Genomic DNA, 26257 nt, shown 5'->3' on the forward strand with positions numbered 1-26257 from the left:
TTTTCTCTCGAACTGACAATCCTGTTAGAGTTTGATGGCAATCCTTTTTACTACATTAGATTAACTCTAATCCTGTGATTCAGTGAGACTGGCAGCTGTAGACTGATGTTGTTTCATGCCACCTACAGCTGTGATTACCATTTGTTCATTTCTTTCCTCCATTTCTTTGTTTCCCAGCGTAGTCATCATATTTATTTCGTTTGTCTGGATCAGCTTGTTTCATTCTTTTGTGTACTCACATTTTATGAACAAAAACAAAGTTATTCTGTGTCTTCAGGGTGTTGAAAATGATTATTTCTGTGTTTCCTCTCAGATATTGGAACTCTTTGAGAAACCTCGTGGTTTCACTTCTCAATTCCATGAAGTCCATCATCAGCTTGCTCTTCCTCCTCTTCCTCTTCATCGTGGTCTTTGCTCTGCTAGGCATGCAGCTCTTCGGAGGACAGTGAGTAATCTCTTTGACCTGCCATACTCTCCGACTACTCTTTCCTCCTCTATTCCACCCATCTGCGATTTTAACACACCAACCCACACAAACACATCCACTCCTCGTCTCCTTTATCCGTCTCTCCACCTGGCCCTTCTCCCAGTGTGTGATCCCTGGCCCGGCGTGGCAATGGTGACAGACGTGTTGACGCAGCAGGTAGCTGGCAGAGCAGCAGCACCAACTGCGGCCCTTTGATATCACTCTCAGCAGGGGCTCCATGTCTTCTAATGACAGGAACACCTCACCATTCTGAGCTGGCTGCAGTTAATCAAAGGCCTGCCACCCAGCCCCCTATGACTCAACTCACACACACACACACACACACACACACACACACACACACACACACACACACATTTTACTCTCTACACAGATCGCTTTTTTTCACACAGACACTACATGTACATTTCATATTATATTTACACGCATTAAAGGAGGAATATGTAACACTGACAGCAAGCGTTTAAAATGGCTACTGCAGTCCAAATTCAAAGTATTAGAGAGTTGTTACCCTCGTCTCCTCTCCAGACTCAAAGCTCTCAGGGGTTTTTAATTTGGGTTGAATGTATCTCAGTCAGTTGATCCAGTTGGTTTACTTGCATCCATTACAATAGCAATTTCAAAATAGAACATACTGGCTTTCTTTGAACCCTGACCATAAGTAATTTTAGTTTAGCCTCAATTTAACCACACTTTTACCACAGACGCAGCAGATCAGGACACAGTTATATTAGTTTTACAACAGTCTCATGGGTCCCGAGCACCAAGTGGTGCATATACATTTTTGAGGGCCTAAACGTGCACAAAAAGTTGCACAACCTGGCGAAACTGGTGAAAAACGTAATATTGTATGGGTCAGAGAAAAATTTCACATTTGAAGCCCCTCTATCCAGATTGACACAGATAGAAGACATTTGACAGGCATACAGTATGTATCATGTCCAGATGCACTAAAAAGTATCTTGGAACCATACCCAAGTCCAACAGGAAGTTAGGCATTGTGAATTTAATTTGTGATTTTTGCACCATTTTTGTAATTTCCCGGCCTCATTATTTATAATAATTTAAAACCTCAACTCCTGAATGTTAATTATGCCCCAGTCTACCTTTACATTTAAAAAATTAGGTGTTCGACCTATTCATATAATAATTATTTTAGCATCATTTCCACTAATCTTTTATACTGAAGGAAGTAGGACATTCATATTAGATTATGGTATTTTAAGCTTTTCTAAATTAGATTTGTTTGTCAGTGACAGGCTTTGGCATTTTTTTTTATTCTAGTCATTAAATATTCTAGTCATATTTCTAGTCATAAATAAAGCATTTTGTTTGTTGTTTTGGTTGAAGCTATGCAGTCACGCTCTCTAAATGTAGTCACAGTTTGAGTTTTGCTCCACAGCCGTTTTCTTCAAATCTTTTTTTGTCAAACAAGAATAAAAAAAACCCACACGATGTGACGTACAAACCTAACTGTCTTATTTCTATAGATAGCCTCAAAAGGTCAGAGTCCTCAATTGTGGCAGAATGTCTGAGCAATGAGTCATTCATGAAAATAAGAATAGTCTTTTATTAAAAGCAGTGATCTCAGATTGAAACCACCAGTGTGTGTGGTGTGGTCACATGTCACTGTCGCTGTGGCAGGTAGTGTCCACTCTGAGGTGAAAAGCCCCGTTTTCATATAAAGTCACGTTTCCTCAGGACTGGCGGCCTTCACAAACACCTCACCACAACTGGATGTCTTTGAAGCAGCAGGCTGTTGCCATGGCGCCGAGCCTTACATCAGTCTGCAGCATCATTAGCATCGCATCAGTCTCTGGTGATGGACAAGTGTGAGATGAGTCTGACGTCCACATGGTGCTTCCAGCCAGCCGAGCACATCGGGCCCAGCACTCTGTTCTCTGTAAATAACGCTCACGCTTTGAGACCTACATTCTAACACAAGATTATGGTATAAAACAGGCATAATATCACTTTTTGTTTAAGAAAATATGGAATTATATGAAAACCAAGGAAAACAATGCCATTCATCAGATAGATTACTCAAACTGTTAAATGAAAAAGAGTCTTTCAAGCTGAAACAGAAAATGAAATAGCTTGTCAGGAAGAAGAAGAAGAAATAGAAGAAGAAAAGCGTTTTGTTATATCCCAAATTTATTTTTGGCTCAGAGATTATGTTCCTCCTCTCAAAACACCAAACGTAATCTCCTGGTAAAACGGTGAGACTTGAAAGATAAACAGCTTGAGGCAGAGGACCGTCTCCCCGCTGAGTCTCGCAGGACATCACTGACTGTTTGTGATCAGCTCAAAGGAAACGTGCATGATTTACTATAATAGAGTCAGGCTTTTTTTTTTTTTTTTTTTTTACTGCTCGCCGCTTTAAAGGTACAGACATCCTTTGTTGATTAACTACAACTTTTTAAGACACAGAACTGATGGCATTTTATATTGTTTTGCTATATTTATTAGTTGATTAAATAAATAAGATTTCAAAGGAAAGCACCAGAAGGTCTGACAATCAGGGTTCAGTGCTGAGTGCTTAATCCAAAGAGACAATAGTTTTAATTCATTTAATAATAATATATAATAATAATTCATTTTCTTTATAAACTTAAAGTTCTACAAGACAAACAAAACGAAACATCAGAAAATAAGTAAAAGACAAAAGAGTTTAAGTCTGATGGTTCCTGCTTCTCAGGTTTAAAACCACCAAAATCTGAAACATCCAACTGGAGTTCAACTGTTTCCCACGCGGTGTCAAAAAATAGCTTTTTGAAGTTCATATTTACAGCATCTTAGCCACGTTCACACATTCATCCTTGAAAATTAAATGACAGGCAGTGGTCTAACAGAACAACAGAACTTGAATTTGCTCTCACTGAATTTCAGTTGTTCTTTAATATGTATGTTCTTTCCAACTTAATACAGCAGTTTAATGCAACATAACACCAATCTCTCCAGTTTTAGCTCTAAGTTTTGAAAGAGCTGCTTCAATTTGAGTAATTTGGGTGTACAAAGAACCTCTGTGAGATCCAAGAGGGATTGATTTGTCTATACAGTGGGATGCCCCTTTGTATTCAGGCCCCTCCTCATATTAATAAAGGCCTCTTTCTTTTCTTGGCTTCTCATAAGGCTGCAGGACGTCGTGTGTGTCCTTATTCTTTTTGCGGTCTCAGTGCTCTTTTTCATTATCATACATCTGTTATCTCAGGTCCACTTGTACATGCCTGCGTGCTCTCAGAGACTCGTGTTGCATTCACCTGCGCAATGTAAATGTGCTGCTATTGTCTGTAGGATGAAGGATTAGATACAGGGGGGCATAGGCACGAGCTTGTGAGGGGGGGGGGGTTTTGGCCTCACATGACTTCTGTTTGGAGGATTGATTTTAATGAAGTCTCTGTGGATGCCATGTGGCCACCAACGCAGCACGCTCGCAATCCCTATTATCAGAGTAAACAGAGGTCGGCACACACAGGCGCGGCAAGCAAAAAGCGCCACCGCCGCCGTCCCTGCGCTGGGCCCGCTAATCCTCAAGGCAGGAGGAGAGGACAGAGGGGGAAAGTGTCTGGAGAAGGGGGAGTGATGGGATGTTGGGGCGGGGCAGGAAAAGAGGAAAGGAAAATAAAGGAGGGAAGGAGGCAAAATGGAGAAAGTGATGGAGTGATGAGGGATAGTGGAGAAAGAGGGAGAGAGGGGTGGGCGATGGGGGGACGCGGTAATGAGACAGAGAAGGACGAAGGTAGAAGGGGAGGAGTAGGGGCAGTGAGAATATGATGACATACCAAGGGAGGAAAAAGCTTATTGAATTAATCGCCCCTCCCCCACCACTCCTCCATCCACTTCGCCCTTACCACCACACCCCCCCTATCTCCCTCATGTAACACATGTACAGTACACAATTAGAGCCAGACCGATACATGTCAGCCGATATAGGGTTTTCAACATGGCCAATAATATGTAGACAGCATAACATTATACCTATGTGTGTGAATGTTGAACTCTGATAACCACAGGCATTAATCTGCTGCTGTAACAGCCTCCGATCATCTGGGAATGCTGGGAAGAATTTTGGGTGCAGGGATTTGCCCCCAGTTGGCCAAAGGAGCTTTAGTGAGGACTGGTCCACAGTTCATGTTGCAGTTCATCCCGAGGGCGGTGGGTTGGTCAGGTCAGGGAACTGTAATGTTTCTTTATGGAGCTGCCTGTGTGCACGAGGGCATTGTCACGTTCAAACAGGATACGGACCATTGCTGCAAAATATCAACTAACTAAGTACCTTAACCCTTACATACTGTTCAGGGTCAAATTTAGCCCATTTTAGAGCTATAAAAACACCTTATACACATTTCTGTAACTGGACGTTTCCTAATGTGACCCACAGTATATAAAACAAGAAATATAATGCATCTTTTTTAAATTTTTTTGCAGCTGATTTACATTTTTATATATGCAAATGTTCATTTTTAACCTGTGTTTATTAAACAAAATAAAAAACAATTCAAACATGCTGTATTCATCAAATTCTATAAAATGTTTTCCTGGACCATAAAACAGTGATTGCTGATGTCTTTTTTCCCATAAGATTAACCAAACATTTTCTTAATGACTGATGGGGGAATTCATGAATGTGAATTGGTGTAGAGACTAATTCTGAAACCACAGTATCAAGTCTATGTAGATGCCTGTATACTTTAGTCTATATAATCTATGTCTGTTTCGACATGGGTGCATTAAATCTTTAATTGATAACTTATTTTATTGTAATTTATTTAAATGACTGCTTTTCAAAATTGACTTTTATCTATTAACGCTTACTTTCCACCTCTTCAACTGTAAAATAGCTGTATCACAAAATGTTACTTAAAAAAAATCCAGTTTCAAATATCGATATTGATATCAGTCTCATACACTCAGGATTGGTCAGGATCTAGTACACATGCATGCAGTATACAGACACACAGTCACACACATACACACATTCAGTATCACAGATCTGCTCTGAGAAGGAGAAACCAGCTGTCATTTTTGCAGACGGTCGCTGTGGTAACAATGTGCTGCACATCCTTTCCTCATTTTTTACAGACCGTTCTTCTTCCTTTTGTCCTCTCTTCCTTCGTGCATTTTTTTCTTCCCCCAAAAAACATTTTTCTCCCTCTCTTGCTTCTCTGACTGCTTTACGTGATACATGAAACGCTTGGAATTATACTGTATGGTTGTTCATAAACGTGTGAAAGACGTTTCAGTCATTCAATAGAGCAGAGGCATTTCAATTTGAATTTTCAGAACACATTTTTAGGTCAATATTTATAAATGGCTTTTTAGGAAACACATTTATTGGAATGTTACTGTATAATTCATAAGCTCTTGCATGCATCTTTTATTGTGTCGTTTAATGTTAACTGTATTGTGATGGTGATCTGTCATGCTCTGTTGTTCAAGCTGCTAACATACACCTTGATATCAAATGATATTCAAGATGGAATTAAATGTTCATATCCAATGTATTTCAATTGTTGTCAAGCAGTAAAAGGACACTAGGAATTAATATATTCAACAGCACAGTTCATCAGCTCAGTATATTTAATTAGAAATACTTTGATCATTTCCATATACTGTTGTTCTGGTTTTAAGGCAGCTACAGTGAATGAAGAAACTCATGTAGGTATGGAATGCCATTCAAGTGTGTAACGATACCTCTTGAGCATATAAATAATACTTGTGTCTGTCCTTGTCTGAAATACTGAAATATGTGTGAAGAGGCATTCAAAGGGCTTTGCTTTTGTGACAGTGTGTGGAACGTTCTGAGGATTTCTGCTGGTAAAAAAATCCCAGGCAACCACACACTCAACATCTGAAAAAAGTTGATTTAAAGTCAGGCAACCGACAAGCAAGCATCAGATAATATTAACAAATAATTAGAGGAGTGTTTAAAACCATCATGTGATAAAGCTTTATCACATCATAAAGGAATCTAGCTTGCAGGCTGTTTCTAGGTCAAGTACCTGATGCCTGATCAACATTACTGTGGATATTTAGGATATCTAAGATATTTAATTATTGGTTCATGCACTGTAGTTACACAATTACATAATAAAATAATGAAAATATCTGAGTAGTTGTACAAACATATTGTTATAGTTTGGATTGGTTTTCTTCAAATGATGAATATAAACAGACAGAAGATGTATGAGCCAGAACAAGCTACATGAATATAAATGGCAAATGGCTGCATTTATTATGGTAGATAAGAGTTTACTTGGGCTTATCAGTACTGGATACCTGATATCAAACGAAATAAATTGATACTAAGTATTATAGAAACCACTCCCGTCAAACGATACCTGCAGTCAACCCTTTTTGCACTCAGAGCTAGAGAATATGGACTTTCTCACAGCCAATCAACACAATCGTTCTTCAATTTAATGTGACATGTAATTGGTTCACTGCCACAGCAGCTACAACCCATTTGTGGTGGTGAAGTCGCAGTTTAAAGCTTCTATTTGCATTTTCCTTTGCAACACATCCTTGAAATGAGCAATAGTATCTTGAGCTAAGGCAGAATTCTTCAGTGGTTTCAAGGCACTGTAAAAATAATCAGGACTATCTAAATTGAGCTGAATTTGAAGCAGGAACAATGAAAAGATCAGACTACTAGAACAATTCCTACTTCTGGATGAAGATTACCTACTGAACAGTTCAGGAACTACTTTGAATGTTGCCTTTGCTTTTAATATTTCCTTCTTTTTTCAACCAAAAATATGTGTTGCTCACACACCTCATATTTCTGAGATGAACTGACATGAGATTAAGTGATGAACATCAGCAGTCTAGGTTGTTCTGATTTAGTGGAATGAACCAACCCATCCTTATGCATCTCTGTGTCAATCTCTCATTGTCTTCTTCAGTTTCAAGACCACGGATTCAGGTTTTGGCAGGTTTGTTGGGTCATTTACAGTACAGATGGGTCTGGGTGGCCGGGGCGGGGAGGGAGTGCTTCTGACAACATTTAGATCCTTTGTGTAGAAACTGTGCATGTGTAAAGAAGATACTGATGATCTTTAGTTGGACCCCATTGTGAAGTTAACACAAAATACATCAGCAGCCAGGCATCTGTGTTTTAACTACCAAGCTTAAAAGTTTTGGTTGAGGTCAGATAGCTGAATCTGGATCCAATACTCAAAAAATACTTCTTTTTTTTTTAACATAGAACACCATGTCAGTCCTTGAGTATTAATCAAAGTGTTATCACTTAAGTCTGAAATGATTAGATACAGGATCCAGGTGGGTTTGGATTTGATGATAGAATTAATTGCCATGTTAGGGCTGCACGATTCTGGTCAAAATGAGAACCACAACGTTTTCCATATTGTCTTTATGCCGACACATACACACAATATGATTATTAGCTACTGGTGATCACTTAGCTGAGTAGCATTTGTTTAGCCAAGTATTAATCCTCTCTTATGGTAGTAAACAGAGCCATATATTTGGCTCTCTTATGCAATACATCTATCGATTTATGTCAAGCGGCTGCTGTTAGACTTTAATTTCCCTTAGGGATAAATAAAGTACTCTATCTATACCAGCATCTGTGGTCTTTTTAAGGCTCCAGCTGTGGATGTTTGAGGGGTTGAACAACAGGGATTTCCTCTGAAGTTTTCCTGGACTTTCAGATGGTTTATATTAAATTGTGGCGTTTTCTAGCAAAGTAATATCATCAGGAGACTGCACAAGCCTTTATGGTACAACACAGTATTTTTGTGAGGACATTGGATAAATATATTTGTTCCTCCACATCGACACATTTTTGTCGCTCCAAATATAGCATTTTCTTTCACCAGATTTTATTCCACTTTTTACATCGATGTCATGTCCCATCTTTCCACGGAGCAAAATTCATTTGTCGATAAAGCTTAGGGAGAAAATAGGATCATTTGTTTTGGTGTGATGGATCTCCCCACTAATGGAAACAGAGCAGAACTGTTATCGTGCAGCCCTAATACTATATTCAGTTTTGTTAAAATGTTATAAACCCCAAGTTCAAAAGAAGTTTTGTGAAAATAGCTTTTTTAAGGACTAGAGATGAAAGGGTGAAACTAATTATCTAATGTCAAACCTTGAAAATTGTCATTCATTTATTCATCCATTCATTCCATATCTGTTTTATCTGATATTGTTTGTGTTTTTTGTGACTGTCTTTTTCCCTGTGCTGAAGTGTGTTCAACTTTTCCTTTCAGCAGTGCTGTTGTGTTGAGCCCAAAACATACTGGCACTGTAGGATGTGTGTCAAGATGGCTGCCCGTTTTCTGTGTAAACCCTCTCCACACACACAGCTAATGTTAGGTGCTGAGGCTTGGCGTATCCAGGCTACCTTTGATTTCTTCTCGTCAGCTGATAGCACATCTTCTTCTGTGGTCTTGTAGCTGTCACAGTGGACAAGGAGAAACTCAAACACACTGATTGCTAAAGCCAACAGTGTCGGGATAGATAATACTGACATCTTTTAAATCATTTTAAGACATTTCCTGGCTTGCTTTACATACAGATGGTTAATATGCTGTGTAGATTTGTTGATATGCTGCATCATGGCCACTGATTTGTGCATATGACATATGTCACATGATGTAGCCCTGTGCTGCAGAGACAGTGTGTTTTGGACTTGAAAGTTGGAGCCATGGCTCCCTGGTGACTGGTGTTTCCTGCTGCTGCATGTCTCTCTCCTTCTGTCTCATCCATTATCAATACAAGACGACTCCTTTCATCTATGAGTACAATCCTTTCTCCCTGAAGCTATGAAGAAATCTGAAAAACGTACTCCTTTACTTGTTTTTACTTCTATCTTTGTGAAGACTGATGTGAGTTTTAGATATTTTTGAAAGTTGAGGACATTTTGTCTGACTCTCATTTTTTTTCAAAGGGCTGTTAGAAGGATAAGGTTATGGTGGGAGTTTGGTATCACACTTAAAGAGTCATTCTGGTTCTTTCATTATGTTCTTATTTTGGGGGGGGTTTTGACACAGTTTTGTCGGCTTTTGATAACATTTTACTCAGGTTAATTTCTGAGACCTGGAAATGTAGTGATGTCACTAAAAAGTGCTATGGTGCAACAAACTCAAGCAGTGAGACAATCAACAGGTTATAAACAACCTGATTTATTTTGGAACTGAACCTAAAACCTAGCACACTAGTAATGTTGGTCATATCCTGCTTTACACAACAGAACTGTGTGCAGTGGGTTGAAGATATTTGCAACAGGTAGTTTGAGTTTTCTCATCACAATAAATATGTCTAGCTTGTTTTTGATCGTCTGACTGCTTGTGTTTCTTGCCCTTTCAGACTTTGTTATAGCGATGTTACCACATCCCCAGCTCGAAACAATCAACGTGGCTAGTTTAATGTTATTATTACTGATGGATACTGTGGACAAAATCACTGAAATTAGATTAAAGTTGCACTAAACTAATTTTATCCCTTTAAGTCCAACTGGAATTAAACTGGAGTCCTTATTTAGATATAGCAAATTAAATTTTAAATAAACCGATAACATGGTGTTTTATCATAGCCAGAGCAGATGGTCACACTGAGCCTGATAGCATCCTGATACACAACAACCCACATTAGTTTTCCTGTTAAAGTCTTCTTCTTATCTAACTTATACATGTATTGTTCTACACCTTAGCTTGTTCAAAGAGCCACCAAACAAACATTTACAGAGGAAAACTGAACCCCTAGAAAAGTCTCTTAGCAGGATATGTAAATTATTAGCTGCTCTGCCACAGCACATTAAACAGCATGTTAACATACCAGCAAATGTTAGATGCTGGTTTGGTCGTTGCTCTTCAAAATCACTGTTCGTGACACACTGTTCATGACTTCTAGCTGATGTAAATCAAACAAGACATAGACACACCCCTCCTGCCTGCTCAGACAAAAAGGAACATTTCTGACGTTCGTTCATTATTAATACATTTAAAAACATGTTGACATTATTTTTGACTGCAAAGAGAGATGATTAAATATTATTTCAGTTGGACTTTGAGATAAGGTTTAGAAGCTAATGCATTATGTCATTGAAGGTCCTCACAAGGATAGAAGTACAATTGTGTGTGTGTGGGGGAGGGGGGGGGCATTTTGGATCGGCGGTAAAAGTGTTACAGATGAAGAGAAAGAAGAAACGATGCAGCAGTGTTTCTAACAACCGCTTCTTTCCGGACAAGAGGTGTGAATGTGTATGTTTTTGTGTGGTGTCATGTTTCTCATGAACAGAAACATGTGCTGTTGCTTAGATACTACAGGCTCCTAACATTGGTTTCTACAAAATAATCATTTTAATTTTAATCCTAATCTTTAAAATAAATACATGTCCCTGTATTTTCTCCTGAACCGCAGGCAGATGTCATTAAGTCTTGACTGAAACTACATTTGTTTTAACCTTTTTCTTCAGTTTTTTCTCTCTTTGTAATTATATTTTTGTAATTCTGATTCTTTTAGGTTTAACTTTGAAGACGAGACACCAACAACAAACTTTGATACCTTCCCAGCAGCCATCCTCACTGTGTTCCAGGTACCCTTACACACACACACACACACACACACACACACACACACACACACACACACACCTACATATGAGGTGCACTTAAAAACTTCTGAATAAATGAGAGAATATTGACTTTATGGAAAAAGAAAGATTGTTATCACTCATTTTAATTAGAGGGAATGACTGGTCTGTGTACCCTCTGTCCCCTAATGAGCTGGCTGATAATCCTTCAATTAGTCTGTGCTCATAACCCTTCACTCAGTAAAGTAATTTAATTCTACACTCTGCGTGATTTGCACAGTGCTTTACAACCCACCCGTGTCCAGGCGTCATCCTGACTCTCTTATCTTCCTCAGATTCTAACTGGCGAGGACTGGAACGCCGTGATGTACCACGGGATCGAGTCTCAAGGAGGTGTTCGCCGCGGCATGTTCTCCTCCGTCTATTTCATCGTCCTCACGCTCTTTGGAAACTGTATCCTTTTCAACGGTCCTGTAATTAAAACTGCAGAGCATTAAGAGTCAGAGGGAGCAGGATCAACATGTGGAAACGGCTTCTGTTTTCATGTCCATTAACTACACACTCAAAATCAAATGAATGTCTGGGTGTGCTAAATGTTGGGACTCATCTGAAAAGTTTAAAGAGCCAGGGTTAGGGTAGTACATCCAAGTATTTGACGACACAAACAACACACTGACATTTTTGCTGTTTTATGAACTTTATCGGTTGTAGAAATAAAAACATTTGTCCTGAGGGAGCCATTCGGAGAAAGACCATAGAATCTATCAATCAAATTAAATATGTTTATCTTCCTGGTACCATGGATTTGCTCATAACAATCTCTCTTTAAAGGGGGTATGTTGATTTTTGTGATTTTCTGTTATTTATATGCTGTTATGATGCCAGATATCCTAAACATGTTTCCAAAACTATGCTTTTCTTTACAATCAGTCATACAGAATGCTACAACATCAGATGTTCATATTAATCATGGCCAAAGTGTCAAATAATGAGGTAATTATATGGTTATCTGCTCCACATACAGTGGGCAGGCTCACTGCTCCACTCTGCTAACATTATGGCATTTAGTCACGCCAAGCCATGACTGGAACTGAGCTGCCACACTGTGAGGGTTTTTCCATTACACAGCAGGGCAAAATAAAGTAAATAGTTTACCTGTTGGAGGTAAATTCTTCATAATAAAAGTGTCCCATTATTTAGTCATTTAAAAACTTTTAATATGAAGCAGTAAAGCAGGAAATTTTGTGTTTTCATCAGCAGTAACTTAACATGACTCAGATATGGCTCCGCCTCAGCAGACTTCTGGAGAGCTAGCCATTCACAACAGTGGGCTTATCTGGAGGGGGCCTTAAAGAGTCAGGAGCCAAAACAGCCTGTTTCAGACAAAGGCTGAACTATGGGAGACTAACTATAAAGACTAATAAAAGATAAATAAGAGTTTTTTTTTTTAACTGTAAATAATGGAGAGATATTTCAGTATAGCCCTAGAATGAAAATATAGACATGTAAGTATGTCACCTTTAAGATTATGATATGCAGTCTTTTCCTTCATCTTTAGTGAAATGTTGACATTTTGGCCACACGGTCCAAAACTAACAGGGTTGTTTCTGGCATATTTCATAGCAATCTGCCCCTTTACATTCTGCTATGTCCCAGTGGACACACCCACACAATTTTGGCCTGATATTGGCTCTATAGAAAAATATTGGCCTGACTGTGACAGGCAGACTGACTTATTGACTAAATCACCATTTCTCTGGCTCTGCTCTCCCATAGGGGGGAAGTAAACAGTACATATTTCATCACAGGACATATTACATATACTGTATACTGTGTATTTTCTCCTGAGTGCTGTTGTTCTTCAGACACCCTGCTGAATGTCTTCTTGGCTATCGCTGTCGATAACCTCGCAAATGCACAGGAGCTGACTAAGGTAGGCTGGGTCACACCATGAATGTTGTATTTGAAGACATGCTAATATGACATAGCAATTTGTTTATGTTTTGTTTCTTATTGACCAAAGGATGAAGAACAGCAGGAGGAGGCAGCCAATAAGAAGCTTGCCCTACAGAAGGCTTTGGAGGTGAAGGAAGTCAGCCCGATGTCAGCAGCCAATATCTCGATTGCTGCGTAAGTTTCTGAGCTCCTCCTGCCTCTGACAGAAGTCCCTTCAAATGTCCCTTTGTCATTGAGTGTGTTGTCCCTCCACATGTCCTTCACTCTCAGTCTGAAATGTCTGTGTATGACATGTGTGTTGATCTGTGTACATTCTGGATTTCTCCTCATCCGCTCCCACTATGAGAGTGCTCCTGTGATGTCGCCTTGTTTACTACACCCCACTGTTTACATCCTTCAATAGTAGAGGCAATTAAGGAAGCTTCAATCAACAGCACAGCCCGGCAAAGCTCAAATCTACAGCTAAACACACTTTTTCACTCTCTTTACTGGGAGAATGTAATTGATATTATGTTTAACCTACCGCAAAGTTGTGGAAGTATTTATGTAACCATTTTTGCTTTATAACACTAATGAGGAGGTTTATGCACCTGCATGAGCACCAGTTTCACACTACAACAGCTGGTAACATGCAAAGAGACACAGTGATGTAGGGAAGAAGACTGTCAACTAGCAAGCATTGTTTATATGGATATAAACAATGTTCAATTTGAAATATTCTTTAAAAATCTGCTTTGTTAAAAAATAAAGAGAAAGGAGATGCATTCAACATATTTGTCAGGCCTCAAGAATACACATAATCAATGTAAACATGCCCTTTATTTGTTTAAGAGAAAACTCCACAGGGCATCTTTAATTCAAAACCTTTGACACATGATCAATCCATGCGTCTAGTTCAGCACAGCTGCCAACTCGTAATGACTTTACACATCTATTGTTTTCATCCTCTGGGCTTATTTGGAAAGAAAGAGTTAACATATGAACAGAAAGACAGGAGATTCTGCTATTGAACTTTTGAACAAGATTCAAGAAAATCTTTTTGTCACTGTCACAAGTTCCCACTTTGTCTAATATGATAATGACAGGGATGTCCCATCATGCTAAAACTATTGACCCAACCCCTTCGCCGCCTCAAACCTATGACTGACAGTCTTGGAAATTAATTGCGCCTCCATATTCAGACTATTTTTAGAGTCCTCGCTGAACACTGAAATTATGAGAGTCTGTCAAGTGAAATCTGGTGTGGAAACTGGACCGTTTTCATTCTCATCAATGATTTAAAGCTTTAGGATGTTTAAACATGCCTTCCTTTGTTATATATGTGATGTTAAAAAAAAACAATAATTCATATTGTTATTGGTTGATTGTATGTTGCATCATTTTTGTGGAGCCCTTTGTGTGATGTGTATTTTTACAAAGCCACGTCTACATTATACAAAATGATCTTCTTTGATTCACAATCTCTCCTTAATTGCCGTCCTCCTCATTAAGAAATAGGCCAGTTTGACTGTAGGAATCTCTGCTTAGCTAGCTTTCCCTTACTCACTGTCACTGCTGTTATTATATGATCCTGTGCGTTATTTGTAATGTTCTCACAACAGTATTTTTAATTTGTACGTTGAGCAGTGTTGTAACACTTTAGTGAGTTGGTTTTTATTTTCAATGAACTGTTTTTGCACATTCTGTGTGTTGTTTCACAGAAACTCAGGGTTTCATTACAAAATGACTACAGCCTTTTAAGGAAACACATCAGAAAATCACTGTTGCAAATTATTTCCAGTATAAATATATTAAAAACTAAATTTTTACTGTCACAATTCAATAGCAGTGACTTTTCTTGTTTTGGAATGAAATCCCTGAAAATGTTTTAGTTCCAGTTTCTTGTCTCTGCTGACTTTCGTTGCTGTTGTGTTATTGAGGTAGTTGCACAGATTGGTCCTTTACTGTAAAACAGGAGGGGACAGGTGGACGGTCAGACTGACGGTCCACCTGTCTCCTTCAGATTTGTGTCTCATTTTTTCTTTTGTTTTTGTTCTGCATGTACAGTTTTGTAAAGCAAAATCGAGATGCACTCTCTCGCAGGTCGTCCATCAACAGCATTCAGTCACCGTGAGTTATCACTCTCTGTTACAATATTCTGCTCCTTACCTCCTCCCCTCTCCTCCTCTCCTCTCTTCTTATGTCCACTCCTTTATTCTCCTCTCCTCCTATATCTTCCTCTCCTTTCCTTTCCTTTCTGCTTTTTTCCTCTCCTCCTCCTTTTGTCTAGATCTCCAAAAAAAAACAAAAAAAAACAACTAAATTGTAGTCTGTCATGTCTTCATTGCTAGTAAAGTGAAATGTATTTATGCTTCTTATTTTAAAAAGCACATCCCAAAGTGCCTCACGGAGCAAAAACAGGCCCCCACACATTACATGTAAATAGTACAAACACATAACCCATTTGAAGCTATGAGAGCATTACCAGTGTAATTTTGAGTGCAAATCGCTGGTACGTAGACGCAGTTATGACTCCCTCTGGCATTCACCAACCACTGTGTACTTTGTTGATGGCTGCAGCTCCTCTGTGTCGGCGCCCACAGCCATTCATCTTCCGCTCCGCGCCCTGTGATGTGAATAATTTGTGTATAAATGTTTAATTTCTCTGAGCATCGACATCACTGCAGGCAGTTTGGCAATAAGCATGGGGCTTAAAATTTAACGCAACGTCCAGCAGTAAGTTTGCTCTCCTGCCCGACGTTCTGTTGTCTCAATCGATTAGAGCGCAGACTGAAGGGCAGAGAAGCTTATTTAACATCTTACCTCTTTGAGATTACACCCATTTATTACTAGAACACACTCTGTTGTCCTTCATGTCGGCCTTCTTGTGTGTTTTTCACTATTCACGTGTGCTTTTTCTTACTATCTAAAATAATAATATATCTATTTTTATTACTCCAGTCACTTCAGTGTTTTCATCTCTCACTGCCTGTATGTCTGTTGCTCACCTGTCTGCCAATACCTGTCCCGTGTCCTCTGTTTCTTCTGTCTGTTTGTGTCCCTCTGACTTATCTTTTAGGAGTTATTCTGTCTACTCCTCCCCCGCCCGACGACTCTTGAGGTACAAGTCACCAGATGGAACTTAACTTAACCCATAAAAGCCCCCATGTACTGTAAATGAGCCATACTGTACTGAAACAGAGACAGTATGCAGTGACATTCACCCACCTTAAATGGAAATATCGACACATCAAAAAGCTTTTTGATTGTGTTGCTTTTAAAAAAAGAAGATACATGCCAGGAACGATCATCCATCATGGCACGTTTTTTTCCCTGCTTGCCCCATTTAAACATGACCTGGTCAAACAGTTTACCTGCATGATCAGTAAGGTTTCTCACATGACATATGACACAATATCAGTAGATACATACATATATATATATATGTAAATACTGAGCTGTAAGACAGCACTAAGAGATGTATTTCAGTATGAGAACAGAACTGCCTGGTCTGTATTCTTAACACAATGTGTATTCACATAGTGAATCAGAGTTACTTAAGACATTCAAAAACATTTCACTCATCTGTGCGCTATCATACTTTCCTTCTGCCCATGATATGATCTGTAATAGAGAAATGAATAGCATTAATCCCTTACTATTAGGTCCCTTATCAGCATGCCACAAATTCTCAGTTATGTTACTTTTTACATAGTTGTGTATTATTTCCTTGGCAAAGTTACATAGTAGTTTTAAATTGTGCCTGCAAGGCTTAGTTTTTTTCATTTCACACTATCTCTAGTCAGTTAGAGATTGTGGCCAATTAAGTCTCATTTAATACCTTATCAAACTTGTTCCACATGTTTTTAATAGGATTTTTTTAAATCAGTGAGGTCCTCATGATCTGAACTCATAGTCTAAGAGTTACATTTGCATAATTTTATATTTATTACATTTAAACAAATATTGAAAGAACGCCTTCAGTTTTGCCTTCAGTTTACACATTGCATTTAGGCAAAACAAGTTTCCTTGAGAAACCAACCTGGCACTGGTTCTTAGACATTTGAATGAGTTAGAGATGGAAGCCTTGAGAAGTAATGTAAAAAAACTCTGCTGAGATTACTCGCCCTTTGCCTCATCCAGACAAAGCAGCAGTAAGTCATTCAGGGAGGATAGACTTAGAGCTGATCACATTAGTGAAGATATTTTGCTTTTACTGTGACAGAAAACCTGCCTTGACACTGTTTGAATAGCTTATGATAGATAAACCCAGTACGTTTGATAGTTAGTGCAGGTTAAATCACCCCAGCCAAACACTAATATCTTCTTACAAACTCTATTTATTTTAATTCCCACTGACAAAAATGTATCCAGAGAGAGTATGATTTCATTATTTTCCGTCATGTGGGAAAACTTGAGGACCCAAAATAAGTTACGGACCTCCCATGATGAGGTAATGTCATGACAACAGAATATAAAGATCGAACAGACCAACCACATTAAAACTAATCATATTTAGTTATGGAGGATTTGAACTACTTCCATATTACACTCAAGCATGGTAAGTGAAAGCTTTACCATGATGACCATTTGTGCTGATGCATCCATAGACCACCTTGCTCCATGTTCTTTATGACTTACTTTTCCTTATTAGGGGCCTGATGAATAGAATTAAACCCAGGAAATTGTGAATTTTGGGTCATTAGCAGAAGATGGTGCACATTAGGATGCGGTGGCTATGGATGAGACTGTGGATAATGATGTTTATCCAAAGCGATACAGCAAATACTTCATAAAGTAGAGAACATACAGAGCCATGACACTTAAATGTCATTGCTTTTCATTATGATGTGATCTTTTTTTTGTGGGTTTGACTCCTTTGTGCAGTAAGGAGCAGCAGCGGACAGCAAAGGCCATGTCAGTGTGGGAGCAGAGGACCAACCAGCTAAGGAGAAACAACTTAAGGGCGAGCAGCGAGGCCTTGTTTAACGAGCTCGACCCCGAGGAGCGCCTTCGGGTGTCCTCTGCCCTCCACCTGCACCCCGACATGAAGACTCACCTGGACCGGCCGCTCGTGGTGGAAGACAGAAACGGCGACAAACCCAGCAGGACTCCCGAAGGAGGACAGGAGGAAGCTGGGGACCCTTCCAGGCAGGACGGGGCGGGAGACAACCTCCACGCGCACTCCAGGAAGCACCACCGCCACCGAGACAGGAACGGGGAGAGCAAGGAGGGAGGCGACGGCCGCGGAGGGAGGCACCACACCCATCACAGCCGCAACAGAGATCACAACAATGACGGCACACAGACGAAAGAGAGGAGAGGGGAGAGGAGCCAAGGACACAGGCACCACCACCCGGCTGGCTCCCCTGAGGAGGAGGCCAATGATGTACGAGGAGGAGGGATGGAAGAAAGGGGACATCGCCACCACCATTCCCATCGTCCACCAAAAGAGGGGAATGGGATGTTGGCAAACGGTGCACAGGGAGAGCGCAGGGGGAGAGGAGGAGGAGGAGGAGATAGTAATGGAGAAAGGAAGGGACGCTCCTCTCGTATGGTCAGAGCTCAGTCCACACTGGACGGAGAGGACAGTAAACGCAACAAGAATGGAACCAAAGTTCACAGGTAACATTGAAGATATAATGTATATAATATATGTATATTATTATTACAGACTTGGCATACAGTACAAACAATACATACACAAAACAACCCCCCCCTCCAATATCAGTAAATTCGATACACCAATACATTTGTGTGTATGTCGTTCAGTATGTTTGAATAGGTTCTTGAGATTGTTGGTGATATTACAATAAATGTTTCTTCATAGCCTTACTTTAAATTATTATCCTACATTCAACCATTTACTTATTTTAAGTTCACAATACTCTTTTTTCAAAGGAAAAATATTTTTATTTACAACTTGTTTTTACTTTTAAAACCTTACACATTCATTTTCATTGCTGTTGTGTTGCACTGTGCCTAAATCTCAGCAACAACATCATCATAACTGGTGCATGTACTGTAATTACCCAAACTATGAATACAAGAGCCAGGTGGTAAAAAAATAAAATGAAAATACATTAAAAATTCAAAACTATGTACTTAAAAAGTTCTCAGCTGATGGCCAAGTTATGAATAATGAGTGAAGGAACAAGAGAGTAAGAAAACAAACAAGCTCCTGTTCACGTTCATCTCAGTGATCTGAAAGACAGTAAAAGAAAACTTCTCACTGTTTGAATAATTCAAATCTGTGGCTCGCAGCTGTGTGCGTGTTTCCCTGTACACCAGCTGAAGTGAAGTTGAAGTTTATCCGAAAATATTATGAAAAATATCGACAACCAAATTCTGAAGCACAGTGTGTACTGTACCTAAATCATGCAGGACTGTGCTGTTGGTTATGCTCTAATGTCTTGTCACTTCCTGTGAATATTTACACCCTCTCATCACAAATGAAGCGTGCGTGTGTCCAGTTTCGGTGCGACCTCCAGCCAGCTCTGATGGACTTGCAGTTCTGAGTTCAGCTTTGTTTTTAAGTGTCTGATCACAATGTTTAATCCAACATGAAACTTTCTGACTACAACCCACAACATCACTCTCACAGGCTTTACAGTTAGTGATTCCTCCTCAGTATTTATTTATGATCTGTATGGAAACACATCATAAATAATAAGGCAGTTTGACATCAGTGTCTCTTTCAGGCTGTGTAGATTATATTTGGTGAACAGAAAGCTAATCTTTAGACAACAAACCTCCCTACACCTGATTAGACAAACTTTCATTCGCCTTTATGTGTGTTTGGAATGTGCTGGCTTATCTGAAATGATCAAATTTCCCTCAACACTCAATACCAGTTTATGAATACATTTGAGGTGAGAGAACAGCCCTGCAGAGGCAGTGTCTTGCTGCATTTTATATCTTTATTGCCTGTATTTGTTCATGAGCTTCAGGCTTTAACAGCAGTGTGTCATGATGATCTAAACACTCCCTCCAGCTCTCTGATTGGTCTGTTATTTATCAGACTCGGCTTAATTAATTCCTCAGTGGACGTAAGTTTCACATTTTAGGACACCATGCATGACATTGTAAGAATAACAGACTGCATCACTTTAAAGTGGACAGAGAGACTTTCTTATATGGATCTCATTTGGTAGAAAAAGCTTGAAGCACCCTGAGAGCAAAGTATAATGATGAGAAGATACTCCTCCTCTCGTCTCCCCAGGGATAGGCAGGCAGATGCTGAGGAGGACGGCCTCGCCTCCAGTCCCCTACAGGCAATGCGGAGCAGCCTTAGTCTCGGTGAGAAGCAAGAGGATGCCGACAACCAGAAGAACTCCAACAGGGCCAGCCAGGCCGGCCTCAACAGCAACGCCATCCACATCCCCGTCACCATCACGGCTCCACCCGGAGAGACCACCATCATACCTAGTGAGCACATTATCGGACGGATTGTTGTTTGGGTCATAACATCAAAACATTATTATTATTACATCTTATAATATCACTTTACAACAGAGTCATTAATGGTAAATAAGGCTAATTAAAAATATCACCATATCCTTGGAAATATTTTGTGATTGAAATTTTCTGCCATACATTAAGGATATCAAAATAAGAATCATGTTGTGAAAAAACAAAACTGAATACTGCATTACAATGTTTTAAAAAGGCAAGAGTGTACAGCCATGCCCTAGCTATTGTGAGCATGCTAACATGCTCACAATAGCAATACTAACATGCTATCTCCGTTTAGCATGCAAAAATGCTAAAATTAGCAAATTAGTACTAAACAAAGTATAGCTGAGACTGGTGGGAATAGTTATGCAACCGCTATTAGGTTATTAAGTATTAGACAAATTAAAGTTATTACAACCTGAGAGAAATATAAGCTAAAACAGCTAATTATGCTACAAGCTGTGTATTCTATTATAGGCTATGTATTGCAGTTTCAATTACATAACTTACTCCACTTAATATTTTTTGGAACCTGAAGTGGGAAAAGAAAATATTCTGCCTAGTTTTGAAGAAAAATGATGATGTAACCTGGAGCAGATATGTTTTTGCACATGTTTGTCATGATTCTTCTTGACCCTGCAACCACCATCTTATGAAAAACTACTGAAGCAATTGCTACATTTTTATGAATCCAGAAAGCAAATACAATTATATCCTACATCTACACATACCAATAACTTGCCTCTTAAATGCACAGAAAATATCTCACTTGTTACTAATGTTTGTGCTTCTTTGAGCGAAATGAGCGTATTTATTTTTTTTCCACGCCAGTGAACAACATCGACTGTGATAACTTCCGACTGAGCGAAGAGAAAAAAGATCTGGAGGAGGAGGAGGCGGCTAATGGGCCTCGGCAGATCCTTCCCTACAGCTCCATGTTCATCTTTGGGCAAACGAACCCGTAAGTCACAGCTCGTAGGTGACTGAGATGAGTGAACCGAAATGAGTTTGATAGTTTGGATTTAATTAGGTTAAAACATAAAGTTCATTAAACATTATCAGCATTTTTTCCATGTACTAATTAACATCAGCTGTAGAATTGAAAGCTGTAGGTGACTCTTTCTTTTCTACCTCCAAATTATTTTTCGAGTCACCTTGTTGAAACAATCTTTGGCATGAAAAGTCGTCACTCTGGAGCCAAAGACCAGGAGCTGGATTGTAGAGCTGCTGGACTCTAGAGCGGCATTCTTTTTTTTCTTTATGGAGTTGCAGAACTTTTTTCATTGTTTATTTTGGTACCAGATTATTGTTTTGAGACCCCATCATTTCATCCTTTAATAGTAAAATGCAGAAAACGTAGTCTGTTATTTGCTTGGCTTATTATGAAATGTACATTTTTATACAAAAGTGTCTCTTTTGGAAGTTCTTACACATTGATTGATTTTATTTAAAGACATCATGGACCCTGATGACTTTGAGCCACGTGGTCCCCTTCAGGTTGATACATGTCCACCTTTCTGCATTTTCTTTTGACAGTGAGGGTCACTCGTGTTGTTCCCCAGCCTTTTTTTGGAAGGACCATCACCTGAATACACCTAGTGAGCTGTCGCATCTGTTTGTGCACTTTCACATTCTCGTACGTGTGCGTTCTTGCAGGGTGCGGCGGCTGTGTCACTACGTGGTCAACCTCCGCTACTTCGAAATGTGCATCCTGATGGTCATTACCATGAGCAGCATCGCCCTGGCAGCCGAGGACCCTGTGCAAGCAAATGCGCCGCGCAACAACGTGAGTCAGGCTGACATCAAGACTTTATAAATAAACATCTGGAAGCGCACAACAAACACACTGGTCTGTCAGATATGCGGACACAGAGCAGACCAGCATTTGCATTAAAATGCGGATGCTCACACAAGCGCAAGAGGATTCACACACACACACACACTCACTCACACAAACATGTCTCGTTTGGACTTGACTGGCTGATTCATTTAGACTGATTGAGGGCTCCTTACTAACAGAGGATGACAGTTCGCTCATATTTAGGAACAAGCTGCAGGAAGCGTTGCAACAAGCATTTTTTAAATCAATTTTTGGTCAAATGCCCTCACTCTGACTGCAAGTGTCTTAATGAAAACACCAAACGTGGCTCATTGCCAGTTTAGAAACATCTTATATGTGAAATGTCTTCATAACTGCACAACATGTCGCATTATGGGGGAAATGTATGCACACAGACACGTGACGTGACTTTTTGCATTTTGACAGACAAGCACAACTAATTAGTATTCCAGTGAGGGGCACGGAGGGAATCTGAGGTGATGCGTGTGTGCGTTGTGTATCCTAAGCTCGCTTTGTGTGGGCGTTCAGGCTGTGTGTGTTAGTGCAGGAGAGTGCAAAGCTGACAGACCTTCTGACAGGGCAAGAGGAACACGTTGTGCATATATCTTGGTCCGTTCAGTTCACACACGCACACACACACACACACACACACACACCGATCACACGTCCAAAGTGTCTTAAACTGAGAACATCTGTCACCGGATCTGTTGACGAGTCATCTCACAGGATGCTTTTTCTTACTTTCTGTTTTTTTTTTTCTTCGCAGGTTCTCAAGTATCTGGATTATGTATTTACCGGAGTTTTCACTTTTGAGATGGTGATTAAGGTGAGGCGCTGTCAAAACGAAAGTAAGCTGCGATTTCAGCTGTGAACAAATTCAGTTAGCTTGATTTTTGGTGATTTGCAAGTCAAAAACATGAAGGATTCTAAGTTGGGCTAAATTTGTTTGAAAATTTAAACTTTTTTTATTTAGATGTTAATGTTTCAATTGCATTTCAGTGAATGTTTTCATGTAGTTAGGACTTGCTTCATATTGAAATAAAGTCATTGTAAGCCAAAAGAACATGACTTTAGATGTCTTGCCAACTTTTGACCTGCAAATCATCAAGTCAGAGCTGTGCACACTGGGAAGGCTCGCACAGCTGATGACAGCGCTGCTAATTGGGATTTGATTTTTTACACATCTTATCTGTGATAACACTCTTTCCAAATGCCAAATGCTTGAGATAGTGAATGCTCTCGGTCACTGAAAAAGAAAGGTGGGTACTCTATTTAAAAAGTAGAACTTTTAATGAGCTAAGAAGAGGTGAACGGTCTGAATAGCTTCCCTCATAACAAGCAGCTTGTATTTTTTTGTACATTATTCAATAATTATCTTTCCTGTGACACTAGATGATAGATTTGGGGCTTCTCCTCCACCCCGGCTCTTATTTCCGGGACCTGTGGAACATTCTGGACTTCATAGTGGTCAGCGGAGCTCTGGTGGCCTTCGCCTGCTCGTAAGTCTACTTCTTGTTTAATCTCGCCCAAACTTTTCCAATCACAGCAGGGCTCCCGACTGAATGAATTTCAAGGCTGGATACAACTAGGTTAGCATGCGCACACACTGCAGCTACGTGCCACCACTCCTGTGTTTAGCTCTAACAAACAACTCCAACGCGTTCATCCAATTATTCCCTGTGATCTTGTAAAGCTTTTGTGTTGCCTGGGGTTATTTTGCTGACGCGACTATGTCAAATTCATCTCGCATTGTTACATAAAGTCTCCACAGCCCCTCTCTGCTAATTGGTTTAAGGTTCAGGAGGGGACAGAAGGAGACAGGAGGGGGGGAAAACGAGAGGAGACAAAATGTTATTTAAGTGCTAGTGTTTAAGCTGGCATGTAATTGCAACTCCTGCAGCTCGATACACTGCTGGAATAAAAGCTTTGTCAAATGACTGCAGATTAACAAATTCTTTCTTTTTCTCCTCCTGACGTGTTTTCTCCTATTTTGACTACTGTCACAGTTACACATTGGCATTTTTAATATGTTAAATCTTTGATTTTTTGGCAGCTGTGTTTGTGTCACAGCTACATCTTGTGTATTATATGGCTTTATATTCATAAGGTGGAGGTGGTGATGAATTTTCTCTGCCAAATTCAGACACCCCGGAGCTGACTGATAATCTTGCTATGCTCATTTTACCACATTCAAAAAGAAAATGAATTTATTTTCTCAAAAGTGTATTAGTAGACAGTTTAAACCAGTGCTTGAATTGGAGTAAAAAAAGTACCCTGAACCAGCATTTAAGGCACAAATCATCAAGAACTACTCATTTAAGGATTGAATTTAAGATTTAAGAAGCCCTATTGGATGTCTCAACTCTTACTCAGCAGCTTTTAGACTGAATTTCACCACGTGTTGTATCTCACACAGCTGCACATTTCTGCCTTCTCTCACAGCTGTTTTGAGCATTAAACATTTACATCAACAACACCTTCAGTACATACATTAATTATAAATTTGAGGCACTTGTAATATGACTCATACTCACTCAGCTGGACATGACTGTAACATGCCTTCACTCTGTATGGGTGCCCCAGTTCAAGCAGTGGTTTAGGTCGGTTTTATCATTATAAATTAGCTGGTAGCAAAACGGTGTCCTGTTATATAACTTTAACAACATTTAACAGCTAGTCAAAAACAAGTCTGTAGTCATAGTTTAAAGTGAGTTAATGAGACCCTTGAAGCTCACAGACCTGCGTTCCGGGTCTCTGGAGCGCAAAGCTGATTACTTATTCTGTTTCAATCCAAGTATTTCATCTTGACGCGGACTCTGTCCCCGAAACTCTCCACGATTCCTCACCTGTGTATTTATTCTTTGTACTCGCTCTTTTATTTGTATTTGCTAATTCTCGCTCTCTGTACTGTTTCTCTGTACTGCTTTCTTTCTGCCGCTCTGATTTCTTCTCTTTTGCCAGCCTGTAGATTGAAGCCTCTGTGTGTTTTATCTGTTGCTGACTCTGTCTCTGTCTTCTCTGTCTTATTCAACTTTTTTATCCCCCTTGCTTTTTTTTTTTCTTGCTTGGATTGCTTTCAGGAGCCTTATGGGGTAATGCCTGCCTCGCTCTCTCTCTCTCTCTATGCCTGTCTATCTATCTATCCATCCATCCATGTGCTCGCCTTCCTATTTGTGTCCTCTGCTTTTGTTCCCTGTCCATCTCAGCTGGTATCATTTGCAGAGTTTATAGACGTGTCTGAAACAACCCCCCCCCCCCCCCCCTTTTTTTCTCTCATAGCCCAACATTTTGAACAAATGTCATATTTTGTTATTTGCTATTCTTATCATCTCCGCCACAGTCACGATCAAAGATACTGGCATTTACTCTGTTTGTGTTATGTAACTGTGTTTGTTACATCTGTATCTAGGTTACATAAGTGCAATTACCTGTTTTCCATTTATCAGATACATTTTGTGTGTGTCGGCAGGAGCAACGTACATAATGCACAGCGGGTCAGTACAGCCAATAAGAAAAAAAACAACAACTGTAATGTAACAGCAAGAAAGAACACTTAAAAGGTTCAAGCTTTTATATGAGTGAAAGGTGTTCCAGATACTCATGGACACAAAAAGATCTGAGTGCTTCTGTCCACAATAAGCACACAAATAATTTAAAAAAGATGCTAATTGAAACTATTAAACAGAGTGAATGGTAGGTAGAAGCCACTTCTTTTTCATTTTTATACAGAAAGACTGATAAATATGCAGAATGATGTAACTTTGAAGCATTCTGTCAGTGTCTTTCTGACCGCTAATGCACCGCTCATTTATAAGACTCTAATTCACTTGTACAGTGCAGAGGTTATTAGAATAAATACCCTCAATACCCTCAATACCCCCTCTCCCCGCCCCCTCCTGCACACACTCACTTCCTTGTCCAGCATTTTGTCGCATTTAAGAGTCTAACAGGCTACGTTCACATTGCAAGCCTTAAAGGA

At 39.7% G+C, this 26257-nt stretch overlaps 1 protein-coding gene across 1 annotated transcript in view; it reads left to right on the forward strand.

Annotated features, from left to right (window-relative positions):
- cacna1bb (calcium channel, voltage-dependent, N type, alpha 1B subunit, b) overlaps nt 1-26257 on the forward strand; it is a 170407-nt gene that overhangs the window by 99492 nt on the left and 44658 nt on the right. Inside the window, exons 16-28 of the mRNA XM_053340345.1 lie at nt 314-445; nt 10979-11051; nt 11384-11501; nt 12914-12981; nt 13072-13178; nt 15051-15113; nt 17871-18608; nt 20206-20411; nt 21270-21399; nt 22095-22224; nt 23045-23104; nt 23671-23777; nt 25359-25370. Coding sequence (XP_053196320.1) covers nt 314-445; nt 10979-11051; nt 11384-11501; nt 12914-12981; nt 13072-13178; nt 15051-15113; nt 17871-18608; nt 20206-20411; nt 21270-21399; nt 22095-22224; nt 23045-23104; nt 23671-23777; nt 25359-25370 — 1944 coding nt within the window. The remainder of the gene's footprint in view (nt 1-313; nt 446-10978; nt 11052-11383; nt 11502-12913; nt 12982-13071; nt 13179-15050; nt 15114-17870; nt 18609-20205; nt 20412-21269; nt 21400-22094; nt 22225-23044; nt 23105-23670; nt 23778-25358; nt 25371-26257) is intronic.

The sequence above is a fragment of the Scomber japonicus genome, chromosome 19, assembly GCF_027409825.1.
Source record: "Scomber japonicus isolate fScoJap1 chromosome 19, fScoJap1.pri, whole genome shotgun sequence".
Taxonomy (NCBI): Eukaryota; Metazoa; Chordata; class Actinopteri; order Scombriformes; family Scombridae; genus Scomber; species Scomber japonicus.